This window comes from Ammospiza caudacuta, chromosome 1, assembly GCF_027887145.1.
Source record: "Ammospiza caudacuta isolate bAmmCau1 chromosome 1, bAmmCau1.pri, whole genome shotgun sequence".
Taxonomy (NCBI): domain Eukaryota; kingdom Metazoa; phylum Chordata; class Aves; order Passeriformes; family Passerellidae; genus Ammospiza; species Ammospiza caudacuta.
This window is the reverse complement of record NC_080593.1, coordinates 111,360,263-111,375,612: the sequence shown is the minus strand read 5'-3', so window position 1 is coordinate 111,375,612 and position 15,350 is coordinate 111,360,263. Positions and strand designations below refer to the sequence as shown.

At 42.3% G+C, this 15,350-nt stretch overlaps 1 protein-coding gene across 1 annotated transcript in view; it reads left to right on the top strand.

The window, feature by feature from the left end:
* The window catches only part of GAREM1 (GRB2 associated regulator of MAPK1 subtype 1), a 99,557-nt gene extending 95,055 nt beyond the window's left edge, over positions 1-4,502 (top strand). The window contains exon 6 of the mRNA XM_058804092.1: positions 1,346-4,502. Within this exon, the coding sequence (XP_058660075.1) occupies positions 1,346-2,258 (913 nt within the window). The 3' untranslated portion in view covers positions 2,259-4,502. The remainder of the gene's footprint in view (positions 1-1,345) is intronic.
* The last annotated feature ends 10,848 nt before the right edge of the window (positions 4,503-15,350 follow it).

Sequence of the window (15,350 nt, the reverse complement as noted above, 5' to 3'; positions counted from 1 at the left end):
AAACATCCAGCTGCTTTACCTATCAGACTTGTATTAGTGACATAAACAGAGGAAAAGTTTGGAAGGCACAGAATGGAGACTGAGAGATGGTTAGAAAGAGGGAAAACAGTATTTGTTGGGACAGATATTTTCCAGTGATGTAGATTAGGACTGTTTTTACACATCTGCACTTTGTATTTGATCTGGGCAAGTCCAGATTGGCCTCTCTGATCCACTGTAAGCACACAAGGAAGTAATTTTGTGTCAATCCATTGAAAACTGTGCTGTTTTTTTGATAGCTCTATTGATCCATTTTGATAGCTTGATCAATTCTCAAGCAGTTTTCACTGAGCTGTCATGGGGTGACTACTAAGTTTTTACTTGAGTAGTTAGTTTTCAGGAGAGAGAGACAAGTCATTAAAGCAATTTTTTTCAGCTGTTGGTTTCTCTCTGTTGTGTTGAGTAAGGATTTTATAAGTCCGCTAATTGTTTTTCCAGTGTTCTGGTTTAGTTGGCTAAAATTCCAAAGATCAGCACAGATCTTTCAGATTTTCTTGTAGAAGGTGGCATAAAATCAGCAAACATTTGCTTTTGATAACAGATTGTGTGCTTTTGTTGTCATCTCCATTTCTTGGGGACACTTGGATATAAACCATCAGCTCCCTTGGACAGGCTGAGCTTAGTTCACCACCTAGAAGTGGATCAAGGGTAACTTTCTTTAGGTGCCTTTGAAGAGCAAGTGTTTAACATCAAAGCTTTTGAAAGATCCAGACACACCAACAAGTTACTCTGGGTAAGCTTAAAGCCTGATCCTTCAGCACATCCAGCCAGGTCTGCTTATCCTTCCAGCTAAAACTCTTCCTTTGGCCATGAGCATTGACTCACTCCATGTCTCTGTACTCTGCACTGGTTCACATGGCCTAGGGCAGTGCTGACCTGCCCTCATATGAGCTTTTGCATACCATGACACATCTGTGGTATAAATATAGAGAAGTGCTGGATTAGAACATCTTTCTGGTGTATGTGAGACTGTTTGTTATCCATGGTGGTGTCCCTCAGAAATTCAACAGTGAAAAACTGAGTATTTGTGAGATGACACAGAACTGAATTGAGGCATCAACTTTTTTATGAGTTTGAAAAACAAGACATGGGGCTTTTGGGTATATCAGCATCTTGTCAGGCTTGTAAGAATGGGTGAAGGAACTGTCAATACATTAATTCAAGCATGTTAATTCAAATGTGAAAAGTTCTGCTGGAGGAAAGAAGATTCTTTCCTTGTGGTGGTCACCTTCTATTAGATTTATGAGTTCATCGAAATGCCAATTTTTTTCTTACTAATGACATCCTTTCTGCTTTGTTTTTTAAGTAATGTCACAGAGAGCGACAACACCAACCTGACTGAGAGCACACCTGTTTCCTGCTACCCATGTAACATGATGAAAACTGAATCCAAAGAGCCTGACAGCACAATGCCTTTGGGAAGCCCCTCAGCTGAAGCCCTGCCTTCAAGGTTATCTTGGCCAAACCATTTTTCAGGAACTGCTGAAGGCCTGAATAGGAGTGATTTCCTGCTTGATCCAAGCAGGAGCTACAGTTACCCCAGACAGAAGACTCCAGGTACGCCAAAGAGAAACTGTCCAGCACCTTTGACTTTTGACTTCGATGGATGTGAGCTCCCAACAGGGTACTCCCCGCTGACTCCAACAGAGCTCACAAACACCATCTCCAGCTGTCCAAAGTCAGCAAGTTACTCTCTAGACTGCACTGATGAGAAAACTCTGGGAGTCAGCAACACAAAGCAGAGCCATTCGTGTCCTGCCTTACCTCCTCGGGCACCGAAGCCAAGCGAAGATAAGACAGTTACAGACATGTGTCCCTTGCCACTGAAAATAGATGGTGCCGAGGAGGAATCAAAAGCTGGCTCTCCAGCCGTCTTGGAAGATCAGTATCTGGCTAAAAAGGGCATGCAGGATACGTTCTCTGTGTCTTACCCCTTCTCATCTCCCCTCCACCTCCAGTTAGCGCCAAGGTCTTGTGGGGATGGCTCTCCCTGGCAGCCACCCACAGACCTTTCTGGACTCTCCATAGAGGAAGTGTCTAAGTCGTTGAGGTTTATTGGTCTGTCAGAAGATGTCATATCATTTTTTGTCACAGAGAAGATTGATGGCAATTTATTGGTTCAGCTTACAGAAGAAATCCTATCAGAAGACTTCAAGCTAAGCAAATTGCAGGTTAAGAAAATATTACAGTTCATTAATGGCTGGCGGCCCAAGATGTGATGCTGGCTAGTTTTTAGTGAAACTGTACTTGATACATTTGAGCTAATACATCACTTCCTGATTTTTTGCACTAAAAATCCTTCTTGTAAATAGTAGTAGAAAAATTCTTACTATGCAGATAAACATTTTTCAGTGGTGAATGGACTTTTTTTTTCTATGTCAATAATAAAGGTAGAGAATCTGCAGAGGTGTGCCTTTGTGCATCCCTGAACATTCAACAGCTGCTAAAAACAGGACACTAAGGGAACTTTGACTCCATAGTCTGTTAAGACTTAGTCGTATTTATTACTGAACGATTTGATGCTGAAAGACACACACCAATCCAGTTTACAGTTTTGTGTTAACTGCAAAAAAAAATATTTCTTACAGGATTATTTCTGTTCACATAATATTTGGCAACATGCTGTGACTTGCAGATATACAAAAGCATTGGTTTTGACACTACATCTGAAAATGTTATGAATTGCTGTGAAGTGCCACTAATACACTATTCTTGCAGCATTATTTTTATTAACAGTATCTTCCTGATTATCTGTAACGTGGATGCATTTTCCATGTTACTTTGAGCAAAAAAGAGTTAAATGTTTTTAAACCAAGAGTCAAGCTTAGCTCGTTGCCCAGAGGGGAGGGAGAAGGGGGATTTTCTACTGAGCCACTCTGCCCTGGCCAATTAAAAGTTTATGACCTGTAGATTTCAAAAGTTGCTTTTGTAGTTGGATGACTGGAGTAAATAGCATGACTTCTGGTTGTGCAGCTTTCTCATGGGAAAAGCAATTCAGTGCACAGGCTCTTTCCTCAGCAGATCCTGCCTGCTGCAGCAGCCTGCTAGCACAGCCCTTGCAGGAGCCCTGCTGTGGTGAAAGGTAACAACTCCTTGTGTTTCTTCTGCTGCTGTTCTGATTGTCTGAAAATGTGCTTGGTCTGCTCTCCTGTTCCTGTGGTCAGACCTGTGTGGGAAGGTGACAGTGCTCCTGTGTCATGCCTTTGAAATGAAGTGCTGGCAAGGTGGGAGGGATCGGAAACAGAGCATGGCATGCTGCTGAGAATGGGCTGAGGGAGCTTTTGGGCCGTGCCACAGGAAATGCCTGTGATCTTTTCAGTTCACCTGACTTGTTTGCAGTGGGCTAGGGCGATGTGGGTGTCAAAGTGGGAGGGGTGTAGCATCAAAGGCTGTGCTAATTCAGTTGCCCAGCTGCAAAAACTCACTGCAGTACATGTCACATGGAAGCAGCAGTTAAAAGGGAGCACAGAGATGGTGAGTGGGCATTACTCTGCCCCCTGAGACATCTCAAATTTAACTGCTCAAAGGGCTAGGAGTAGCATTAACTTTTGATCATCCTTTGTGGATTTCTTGTAGTTGATAGAGCTCTCTGAAATGTGTCTAAATAACCCCAGGATCCCCCTGCCTTTATATACTGGATTTGTGGAGGTCCTCAGGAAACAGTCTGTGGTATCCCTTCCTCCTCAGTGCACATGCCCAGGATCCTCAGAGCTAGGAATGCTAGAGGAACTTCACCTTCACTTACTGCTGAGCAGAGCCCTGGCCAAGAGAACACTATCACCTGCCTTGCTTACCTTTTTGATGTGTTAAAAAATATCTCCATTGGTAGGGCATGTAGTTGGGAGCATCAAGAGAGAATACAGAGCAGAGACAAAAATGCTAGAGTTGCCTGTTTTCTCAACCATATTGACTCATTAAAGAGAATTTATTAGCAAATAGAGCTGTCTGTTGTTGGGACACATTTCATGTCATGTTGCCATGCTGAAGCCAAGATGCATTATTTGTCTTCCAGTAATGCAAACCACCAGTTCCCACCTAGAAAGCAAAGCCCAGTTGTTGTGGGTACTATAGAGCCAATAAATATCCCAGTAGAAAATCCCCCAAGAGTTTATAATCCTATTTTTTGTAATGTATTGACTTTAAGCAACAGATCAATATTTTTCTCCAAATGCTTGTTAATTAGCATTCTAAAATATTTTAGCTTCAAATAAGACTAGAGCAAATTCAGATACTGTTTAGATGTGTATACTTGTTGGTAGACCACATGCAAGTCAAAACCAACTGCCTTTTAAACCTCACTGTGTCAAATGAGTGTTCAAATATGAAAGGGCCAAATCTTTAATGTCAGGTACCTTGTTTTGCTCAGCTTGTTAATTCCAGGTAAAAAAACCCAAAATATCTCAAAAAAAAAAAAAAAAAAAAACTACAATCTGGATAATATTAACACAATAACAACCCCAGAATATTAACATCCCTGAGAAAGTAGTCTTCTTTCACTGTGGATTCATACCTATTCTATTATCTCTGCTTACCTGCTTGAGGTGGTTATTCTTGCAAAGAGACTGGTGGAATTTGCATTCATGACCATGCTGCATTAACATCCCATGTGCATAAACCAAAATAGAAGTGGCTCACAGAAAGGCCTAGAAATGTGCATTGATTGCAGAAGCTGATCCTGTGTGCCAAAGTACAGCTAAAACCTCTAACTGCAGACTTGCTATTGATGGCCTTCCAGTTGTCTCATTCTGCTTGGCACTTCTTGCTTACTTTCATGCATAATGTATTAGCATTTAACTTTTTCTTTTGCCCTTAGCCACTCATCGCCTTCCCTTTCCAAGCCATTTTTGGGGATTTAGGTGTTCCTGACATTTGTGTTTTGTGAATTATATGGCTCCAGTGTCAGTCTGCCTGCTGTGGTACCCAAGCTGAACTGAAGTGTCTGCTCTGGTGAAATCAGCAGAGTGATGAGCAAACTGGGTATGTGGAGTGTTGTGGCTCAGCCTTTGGATCCTTGGTTATGGAAAGAGCTACCTTTCACTAGGTAGCCAGGCTATGGCAGCTCCCAAGCACAGCACTGAGGTGGCAGTGGGGAAAACCAATCTGATTTTGGGAAGTAATGGAGTCCAGCCATGTTGATGGGAGTTGTGTTGATTGTCTTTGGGGCCTGAGAGCTCTAACAATTGAGCATTGTGCCAGAGTGGGCCTAAAATCACTTACATTTTCGAGGCAGTCCACTAAAATAGGCCAGTTCTAACCTTGGATTTCTTTCTTCAGATTAAATAAATGTATGGCCTCTGGTGCTTACTTGATTATCGGTGTCTGAGCTGTGTGTTATCCTTGGGGTTTTTGTTTGTCTGGGGGTTTTGGTAGCAAAAAACACATCATGTCATTCTGTATGGAGCTGTCTCTCTGTCCTGCACCAGGAACCACATCCTTTCTATGCAACTGTCATGTATTGGCACAAGGACTGATGCTGTCTTCAGCAGTGAAAGCTGGATTCTGGCATGGAGGCTTTCCTGGAGGTGGACACTGAATTGGGCAGGGAAGGGATGGAGAGGAAACTTGAGGGGAAATGCTAGTCTCTTTCAAGTGCTCATTGTGCCTAGGATGATGATTCTTTGTCTTGCTGCCTGCCTGGCTAACCAAAGCTGTGTTGACAGCAACTCAAAGTGCATATTTGCATTCTTGTTCTTGCCATATTTTAAAAATTGCCTACGGCTAGAAACTTAGACTGAAAACATTTGGTCCATCCAAAATTAGAAGGGAAATACATTTTGAAGTGTTCTTTTCAGCTAGAAGCAAGGGTTAGAATTTGCTGTGTATTTTCTAACAGAACAGGTTTACTTGCCACTTAAAAGAACTTTGTTCCTTAACAACAGCTTCAAGAGAAACAGCGTAAACAGCAAAGCTGCCTGAAAACACGCTGTGTTTCAAACCTGTCTATAAATAATTGTTTTCTCTTATGTTTTCATCTTGAATCAACTTCTTGGTTGTCCCCCCACAAAACAAATTGTGCTGGCACCAGCTTCTTGTGTGCTTCCCAATGGGTTGCCAGCCTGTAGCACAGGCCAGCCGAGTCCTGCCTGCAGGCCAGGTCACACCGTGGTACTTTACAGCCAAACACAGCCCTGTGAGAGGACTACAGCTTCGCCCAGCTCTCCTGGCTCCTCTTTCTGATGCTCTGAAATTGCACCATTCCTGTGTGCAAACCAGAAGGTACAAATCAAATCCTAATAACCGAGAGGGATCGCCCTTCTTATTTATAGGGATGACAGGGCAGTGGGGAAATGCAGGCCCCCTTGTTGAGACCTAGCAATAAATGACTCTCCATTTTGTTATGTCTTAAACTCCTGGTGGTCCAGGAGTTGTTCAGACTTCACAATTTTTGTGTGTAATAACCAAATTTTCAGTGTGAAAATCTGCAGAGTGATTCTCTTGACTTGGACAATCTTCTGAATTGTATGAAAAATATGTTTGTTCTTAGCTCTTTAGATTCACTTCGAGTATGTCAAAAAAGTAACACTTGGGGGAAAAAAAAAAAAAAGAGAAAGCCCCAAAACTTTGGCTTAGTACATTTCCATTATAAAACGAAGCATGGGTTTTGTGGAATTCTGTGCTGTTTTGGGCTTTTGTGTAAAAGGCTGGAGGCAGATTGTTATTTAAACCAGGTACAAATAAATATCCCTGTAATGTATATGAACAAATTTAAACTGCGTATTGTAAGTATATAAACTGTATATTAAAGACACTATTTTCATGATACTTCAAATGCCTACAGATTTTGTTGTACTAAATTGGTCGGGTTGTGTGTATTATATAAAAGGGTTGGTTTTCATTTAGTAATTTCACTGACTTATCCTCTTGCTCATCTCAGTATAATTTGGAAATAAGCACTTCTCAAATAGTGAATTTCACAAAATAAGATTGGGAAAATTGAGAGGAGTAATCAGGCTTTTGCATTTAACCTCTCAAAACGTGTTACTTTTCCCTGTCTTGTAATTTCACTTGATCCCCTTCAGCAAGAGTATTGAGCTGTGTTTCCCCTAAGAATTTGTTGCCAGACAGCTTGTCAGTCTCTAGTAGACGTCACCTAAAACATTATTTTCCCAAGCCCTATTATCTTTGTTTTGGAGGAAAGCATTCCATTATAATTTTGATATGCTTTCAAGTGCAAGATCATGCGCAAATATTCCTGCTTTGCAGAAAGTTTCTGAGGCATTTATTGGCTGGGAAGGAAATCAGAGACGAAACAATGTTGTGCTGTAAGGTTGCACATTGCCTGTTCTCACTTCCTTCGATATTGGCAATGGAGGGAAATGTCAGCTCTACAACCATCAAGGTGTTGTGCAGCTAAGTTGCTACTGTGCCAGATTCCTTTGGGCTGAAGCTTCATTGGCTGATACCAGGCCAAGAGAAAGTTTACTACAGCACAGCAGCAGTTGTGGGAGGGTTTATGGAAGGAATCATCAATATATGTTTATGAGATATAAAGCAGGGCAGAATCTGACACAGTATGATGGATTTGAGACAGACGGGGTTTACTTGCCTCAAACCCTGACACCTGGGAGGGATGAAATGTGTCTGGAAGCAGGATGTGCATCACAGAGGGGTGAGGGGAGGGACAGAGAGAAGCAGAATTGCTTTCACAAGTTAAAACAAATCTCATTCACCATGAGCAGGTCTGTCTAGGGCACATCTGTGCTCCCCTCTCCTAAGAAGGGAAAGAAAAATATTTAACTTCTTGACTGCTCCAGTCAATTGGGTCCAGCCTGAGCAAAAAAATCTACAGGATACAGGATAGCATTCACTGCATGTAAAGGGGAGTGAAGGGCTGTATCCAAATCAAAATATGTCCATCTCCCTATAAGGAAAGTGCTGTTCTAAACAAGGCAGGTATATTATTTTTGTATATATATTATGCACAGCAGTCACCAAGCCTGACACAAATCTCCTGATTAGTCACCATGGTTACCTATAAACATGAATAAAGAATAGAGGCAGTATTGGGACCTGAAATCACAGCTCTCTTCTCTTTGGAAAGTACAAACTTAATGCTCTTGGACATTGCTTAATGCTCCTTCTCTTGGTGTGATACAATCAACTAGATCTCCCCTGGGTCTGCTAGGTGTGTATATCCCCTGTCCTCCCTCTCACTGGGGCTCCTTGAAGCAGTCCTTGAGCTGCTGTGGGACCCAGGGTGCTGACAGAGCCTGACATGCTGCCTTGTGTGGCCGCTGATTAATCCCTGAAGTCCTTGGTTGCAGAGGGCTGCGCTAGCTCAGGTCGTCACTAGCTTGGGGCACTGCACCACGCTCTGCTGCCCAGGTACAAACACATTTTATGTCACCAGATGCACACGTCACATGTAACCACTCTCTCCTGTGCACTGAGTGACTCAAAGCTGCAACCTGGGCGAAGCTCCCGTGTTCTCCCCTTTTTCTCTGCCGTGGGTGCATGATGGGATTTGCCATTGCAGAATGAACATAAAATCACTCCTGCTTGGGCAGTTTGCCCTTGGTGATTTTGCTTAGGCCCTCAGTGCGGCTGGACCATTTCCCTAGCAGCCTCACTTCTATGGCAGCATTATTTTTAGGGCTTCCCTTACTGACCATTGACCACAGCCTGTATGGGACAGCAGCTGTGGTAGTTCCATAAAAACTCACTATTAATTGTACTCTGTGTATAGAATTCTTTTCTCTTTCCTGTGATTGTCTCACTCAATGAAGAGCAATTTTTGTTGAAAGCTGGCAGGATTTATATTTTTATTCAGCTGCCTGGATCCAGCATTTCTCCTTTACCCCCAGGATAAATCATTTTACATTCATTCTTACTTGGCATAATGAAAAGCTGACATGAAGAGTGGCTTTGAGAAGTAGGTGTCTTCTCACCATTCTCTCCATCAGATTCCAAAGGTGGAAAGCTCAAGATGGATAACCAGGCCACCACAGCAAGACAACAGAAATAAGACTCAGACATTTATTTATTGCTCAACGAGACCTCAAAATGCCCTTGACGCCTGGGTGGGACAAAAGGAATCTCTTGCCAAACACGCTTGGAATAAATGAAAACCACTCCTCACTGGGAGTCTGGGGTAGGAGGAAAGAGAATGAAAGGGAAAAAAATAGATACTTTTTTTAGGACAAGGAGAAAACATTTCTAAGGTGCCAAGGCTAAGGAGCTGGCCGTGAAGTGGAGGGACGTGTCCCCTGGCTGTGTGTGGCAGCGGTTGCTGTAGTACTTGTATGTGCCACACAGTGTCAGACTGGCACACAGCCCCTGGGAATGGAACCTGCTGCAGGGGCTGCCGTGGGTGATGGATGGGTTCAGGGACCTCATTAGGACTCTCTGCCAACCCCACAAGAGCTTTGGCATGAGAAGGAACTGTTTTAATTGTGCTGGTGCCATTCCATTGTACAGAATCAACAATTACGGTTAACGAACATGGGGGTCAGCGAGGCAGGTCTCCGGGTCTGGGTTTCCAGTGGATTAGTGAAAGCAGAAAGCAGGAGGAAACTCTAGCAGGTCAGCACTGTAAGACCTGGCAGAATGTCTGGCAGAGCCCTGAAGAACTGCATATATCTTGGCTAATCTTGTTTATTTAACTGCAGGTCTGCAAGTGGGAGAAACATATGACAGCTAGAAACTATACTAAGTGCTAGTCCTAGACAGTAGCCTCTGCTCCTAATGAATGAAGCCTTTCTGGCCATCCTGGTAACTGGCCCTCCAGTTTCCTTCTGAAAAACATGGATGTTTTTAACCCTCAAAAAGACTGGAAAATTGCACTGGATTAGTATTTCATTGAATGATAGAATCATTTGGGTTGGAAGGGACCATTAAAGATCATCTCATTCAACCCCCTGCCTTCCACTAGACAAAGGTGCTCCAAGCCCCATCCAACCTACTTAAAGGGATCCACAGCTTCTCCAGGCAACTTATTCCAATGCCCCATCATAAGAAATTTCTTCCCTCTGTCCAAACTTAATCTACCTTCTTTCAGTTTAAAACCACTGCCTTTTGTCCTCTTGCTACAGACCCTGATAAAAGGCCTCTCTCCATCTTTCCTGGGATCCACCTTTATATGTCAAAAGGCAGCACTAAGGTCACCCTGGAGCCTTCTCCAGGCTAAGCAACCAAAACTCTCAGCATGTCTTAACAGGAGAGGTGTTTGATTTTCATGGCTCTGAAATTTCTCCTTTCATAACAAACGAGTGAAACTGCAATAGTGATGGGCACAGTGCTCCTTCTGCATCTTTGTAGGTCTGCAGCTACTCTTGCCTTACTGTTGATTGCTGAAACATTTTTCTCTTCTGATTCCTTTAATAAAAGGCAGTGATATTTAACATGTTTTTATCTTACCTGTTGAGTGACGCTTCCAATAACTCTTCTTTCCTGATTAAAAAGAAAAATAAATCCAATATTGTTTCTTCTTCTGATTCTTCTCTGCTACCATTGGTTTACTGAAAAATGAAGTGTCATTTCACAGATTCCACAATGTTCATTTTTATTTTATACAATTCAATCTGAGCTCCTTGTACAATGCTGAAAATGAGGACTTGGAAACTGAGCCTCCAGAAGGAACGTGGCAGGCCAAGGATAAAAAGCATACAAATTTAAAAAGCAATAAACAGTACAAATCCAGGTTTCCCAATTTCACCTACAAAGCCAACCCAACATATCCTTTCATTTTGTCACCCTCCTTTGCTACCTTTTGGTCTTCAGAGCCTGACTGGGTGCCTCCTGCCATGGGTGGTGGTGTGGTTGCAGGGGTGGGTGGCTGCCCAAATCTGTTCCCATGTGGACCCCTACTGCCATGTCCAGGCAAACTTCATCCTCTTCCTGGTCTGCTGTGGCTGTCTGCACCCCTCCTCCTCCTCTGAGATCTTTACCCTCTGAGCTTCCACTGCAGAGAGTTTGGCTTCCACCATGCCTGCAAATCCTGAATGAATCAGGTACAGTGATATCCACATATAAAATCAGGTAAGTAATGCTTATAAAATACCCCACTGCTGTTTAAAAAAACAGAGAAAGGCAAAGCACAAATAAAATTAATTACATTTAGGCAGCAGATTCATAATCTTAAGCTTGAAATTTTAGGCCTGATCATGAACCCGCCCAAAGCCATGAATTTCCATATCCAAGATGCAGCTTCAAAATCTTTTTCAAAGCCTTGCGTTTGAACTGTGGAAAACCAGAGATGAGGAGCAGTTTCTAAAGGAGGGAGGAGAGGCCTCTCTGTCACACTGCACCTTTCATCTCCAAACACAAAGGACTGACATATAGGAAAAGAACAAATGTAAGCCAAGCTGCAGCACCTCAGCCTGAGGTTGCAGCCTGGCATCACCTCCCTTGCAGCAGCCCCAAGCAAAGGGCATGGCAAAGGAATGGGAACAGGAAACACCAGAATGGTTTTTGTGACTGCTTTCCCCACCTCTAATGATTTACATCTCAGGGGCTTTCAGAGACAGTAGTGGTATTTTGTGCTTAAAAGTCACTGTCTGCACTAATGAGCTTTGAAGTCTCATGCTAAAATGCAGATTTTTACCTGTGACTTGTGTTGGATTTTGTTCAGAAGCACTAAGCAAAAATTTAGGTTATGGGAACAGATGCATGCAAAGACCCCAGTGCCACCACTAAAACTGTGACAGTATGTTGTGTCTGTAAACAGTATGTGACTCTGCCTCTGGTATTTTTGTCCTTGGATGCTTTTCTAAGGTGTTACAACTTTCTGTTGGTACTCACAGAGCTTGACATTCATGCAGTAACGTGTGGAGCACTTGGAATTAGGGGATGCTTGTTTCTGACTGGTAAAGTAACTCTCCCAATTGGCAAAGGATGCAGTTAGCACCAACTCATGGGGATCTAAAGGAAAAGTCCCAAATTCCAAGGAACAAAGAAAATGCTGCCTCAGACCCCAAATCTCAGCATTTCTCCAGCTCTGTGTGAAACCAACCTTACTGCACGATTTTCTGCATTTATATCTAAGACAAAATTTGCCTTGAAATGAAATTGGATTTTTAGAAGCCAGAGGGGATTCCAGCCAAGAAACTAAGGTAATGTTCATCAGCAAAAATTTGTCCCAAGGCATTATTAAGCCTCTTAGGCCTGTGTTTTATATCAGAAAAATTCTTCCCAGAGAGCTGTTCTCCAAAACAGCAACTGCTTATTGCTCTCCCTTTTGCCATAAGCCAAGATAATAAATGTATTTTTAATTGATGTAATGTAAGTCTTGGAGTTTTTTTGGGGAAAAAAAGAGAACTATAATTTCTTCAGTTAAGCTGAAATACTTGTGAGATCATTTTAAATAGGTGTCTTCTAGAAAGCTTTGCTATTTCTTCATTTTTAGTACTTACCACAAGCTATTTCAGACGGGAGCTGTCAAAGCATCAATAAAAAGTTGCTAAATGCAGGCAAGCTTCCAGTGAGCTCAGGTTTTTGCTGAAGCTGTGTTATATATTACTGAACGCAGATGTGTGTATGCACCTGTGTGTCTGTCTATATATGCATGTAGCTAACAAAAAATTAACAAAGAAAAGATTCATCTGCTGCTTATTATACAGCTTAAGTGCTCCTGCAATACTGAAAACTCAAGTTTTTCTGGCATGTGAGAGCAAGCAAGTGAACTTGCCTGATAGATAGAAAGCAAAGTCTGCTCATGAAGACAGACTGACAGTTCAAGAGCAAGGAAGTGGGGAAAGGGTAATCCAGGATCCCTTTTAAGTTGCTTAATAATAAGGTTCTCTCCTCTTCTGAGAAAATCAAAGATTACATTCAAACAGGTTAAAGGCTTTTTAATTTAATTGTTTTAAATGAGTTTCTTTATGCAATTTTCCATTTGATTTAATTCTATTTAGTATGATAAATGCTGCTTAATCTGAAATTCTTTTCCTTGTCATTTTCATGTATGAAAAACAGAGATGAAAGATTAGCTTCTAGTGACCTGCATCAAAACATAATTTGGCTGGAAATGAAATGAATTTGGATTTAGCTGTATCTCTTGGATAGTTGTGCTGCAACAACAAATCTTCATAAAGTTAAGCTGCCTCTGCTCAAGGAGTGGAAGAGGTTGCTCAGGCTGTGAGAAGCTCCTGCAGTCTCTGCCCTGCCTGTGTGTGTCTGACTGGGAATCAGTGCCATCAGATCCTCAAAATGTAAAGGAATTTAGGATTTTTAAGTAAGATTACTGCAGCAGCTTTTCATGGTTTAATTATTTTATATTAGAGGCTGCTGAATGATGCGTTCGGTGAGCTGATTGCTTTTCGGAGAGCATTAAAAGATTTACTTGCTTGCTGTTTCAAACGTTTGGAAGTTTTTTGCAGCGGGATTGAAGGGAGCCATGGAGCAAATCATGTCTCTCCTTGGGTGCTGGCAGCTCACTTCCTTGGTAGCTTGGACTGTGTGGAAGGAATTGTGACAAAATGTAATTATTTTGGATTTAAGCTTTGTTGTAACTTGGTCTGTGTTTTGTCTCTCAACTGTATAAAAGGCAATATGCACTGGTTGTTGGGTTTCCTTACCCAGAAAGTATTACTGGCAAGAATTAATACAGCATTTCCCGCTGCTCTGCTGGTAGCACTGGTCTCGCTGGGTGCCCACTGCCTGGTCTGGTCCTGTGGGAGCTGCTGTCCCTCACTGGAGAGCTGGCATGTCCAGGCAGATGTCTCTTCAGATCCTGGTGTCCTTATCCTTTAAGGTGTTGGCTGCAGCTCAGGTTGGAATGGGTACTGGAACAGAAATATGGGCAACCTGTGAGCCATTGCATCCTCCTTTCCTCAATGTACCATTTTGCAGCTGCCAGAGTTGCCATTCATCCTCTTCCTTCTCAGTGAGGAAATACCCAAATACCTTATGTCTCAAGAGCAAATGGTTTGCTTACAATATCACAGATATCATGTGGAAGGTATTTACAGAAAAATAAATTTCTTTTGGCCAGTGTGCAGGAGGAATAAGCAGTCATAAAACTCTGCATGGGCAGACATGGCAGCAGGAGAGGCAGGGACTGGCATTTACCAAACAGTTAAAAATTTCCCACTGTTTCAGAGCCAGGGGCTGGCCTGGCCTGTACCTGTTGGAGATGGCTGCTACACCACCACTGGAGCTGACAGCCACCCTTTCCACCTAATACCATCTCCTCTTTGACAAATTTCCTCCCACTACCTGGCCCTGGGACCTCCCCAGTAACAACTTGATGCCCCTTGCTGTGTCCCTGCTCTTCCACGAGCCCTCTTTGCAGGGGCTGATGTTAGAACTTCATTGAAACCTCTTGCAGTGTGGGTTTCCCTTGCTGAGCCATAATAAAATGGATAAACCTAATGATTTCTTTGAATTCTTTTTTGTATTGTGTAAAACAATGGTCCAGTATTTATTTAATACTTAATCTCATGACATTTCTCTGCATCTGCAGGAAAATGCCCAGGACAATAATGCTTCCTAATAATATCAAACTGATGAGCAAAGAAATCGCACCCACATTCTCAACTGATGATGTGGCAAAGATCAAGAAATTCTGCAAAACTCAAACCAAAGTAAGATATAAATTGCACTAATACTGGCTAATGGATAATGAGATTGCATTTAATGTTGGTAATGTGCAATGTAAGTGTTTGTTGTTTCTTAAATAGGGTATCTTTGACCATTTAAGCAAGCCTTTAGCACCAAACATTCATGGCCATGAGTATATTAAAAAAGCCATTTTTTGTATGCTACTGCAGGGTAATGACAATGTTCTCAACAATGGGGCATGCATTAAAGGAGACATCAATATCTTATTATTAGGTAAGAGCGTGTAGAGTTAATAGTGCATTGATAAGTTATTTTATTATCCCCCCTCCTCATCATGCCAGCGTAGCTCTGTTATGCAATATTAGCAAGAAAATAAAAGCCAACCCAGTACAAAGACTCATTTTGCCTTATACAAGAATGTTTGTTAGTGTCTTAGGATCAATTTATTTTATCCTTGGGCACATTTTTACAATTATTTCTGTTTTGTCCCACACTTCCCCATTTACTTGACATCTGTTCTATGTTTCTAGCTAGCGCTGGCACGACGCACAATCGCGTCTAATCCTGCGCTGCTCGTTCGGGTGAGACACCCACTGATTTCACCAATGGGCTCCACTTCATCTCCAAAGCTGATGGAACTATTCTACTTCTGTCACTTGCTATCATGGTAGCTGTTCAGTTGTGACTTCATTCCTAAGTGTTTTGTTTTCAGCACCCATAATTCAGTTACATTAGCTGCAGACTCTAGCCTGCTCCAGAGCAGCTCCTGGCAGAGGTGTCAGCTTCCTTACATAAATCAAGCTCTTTTTTTC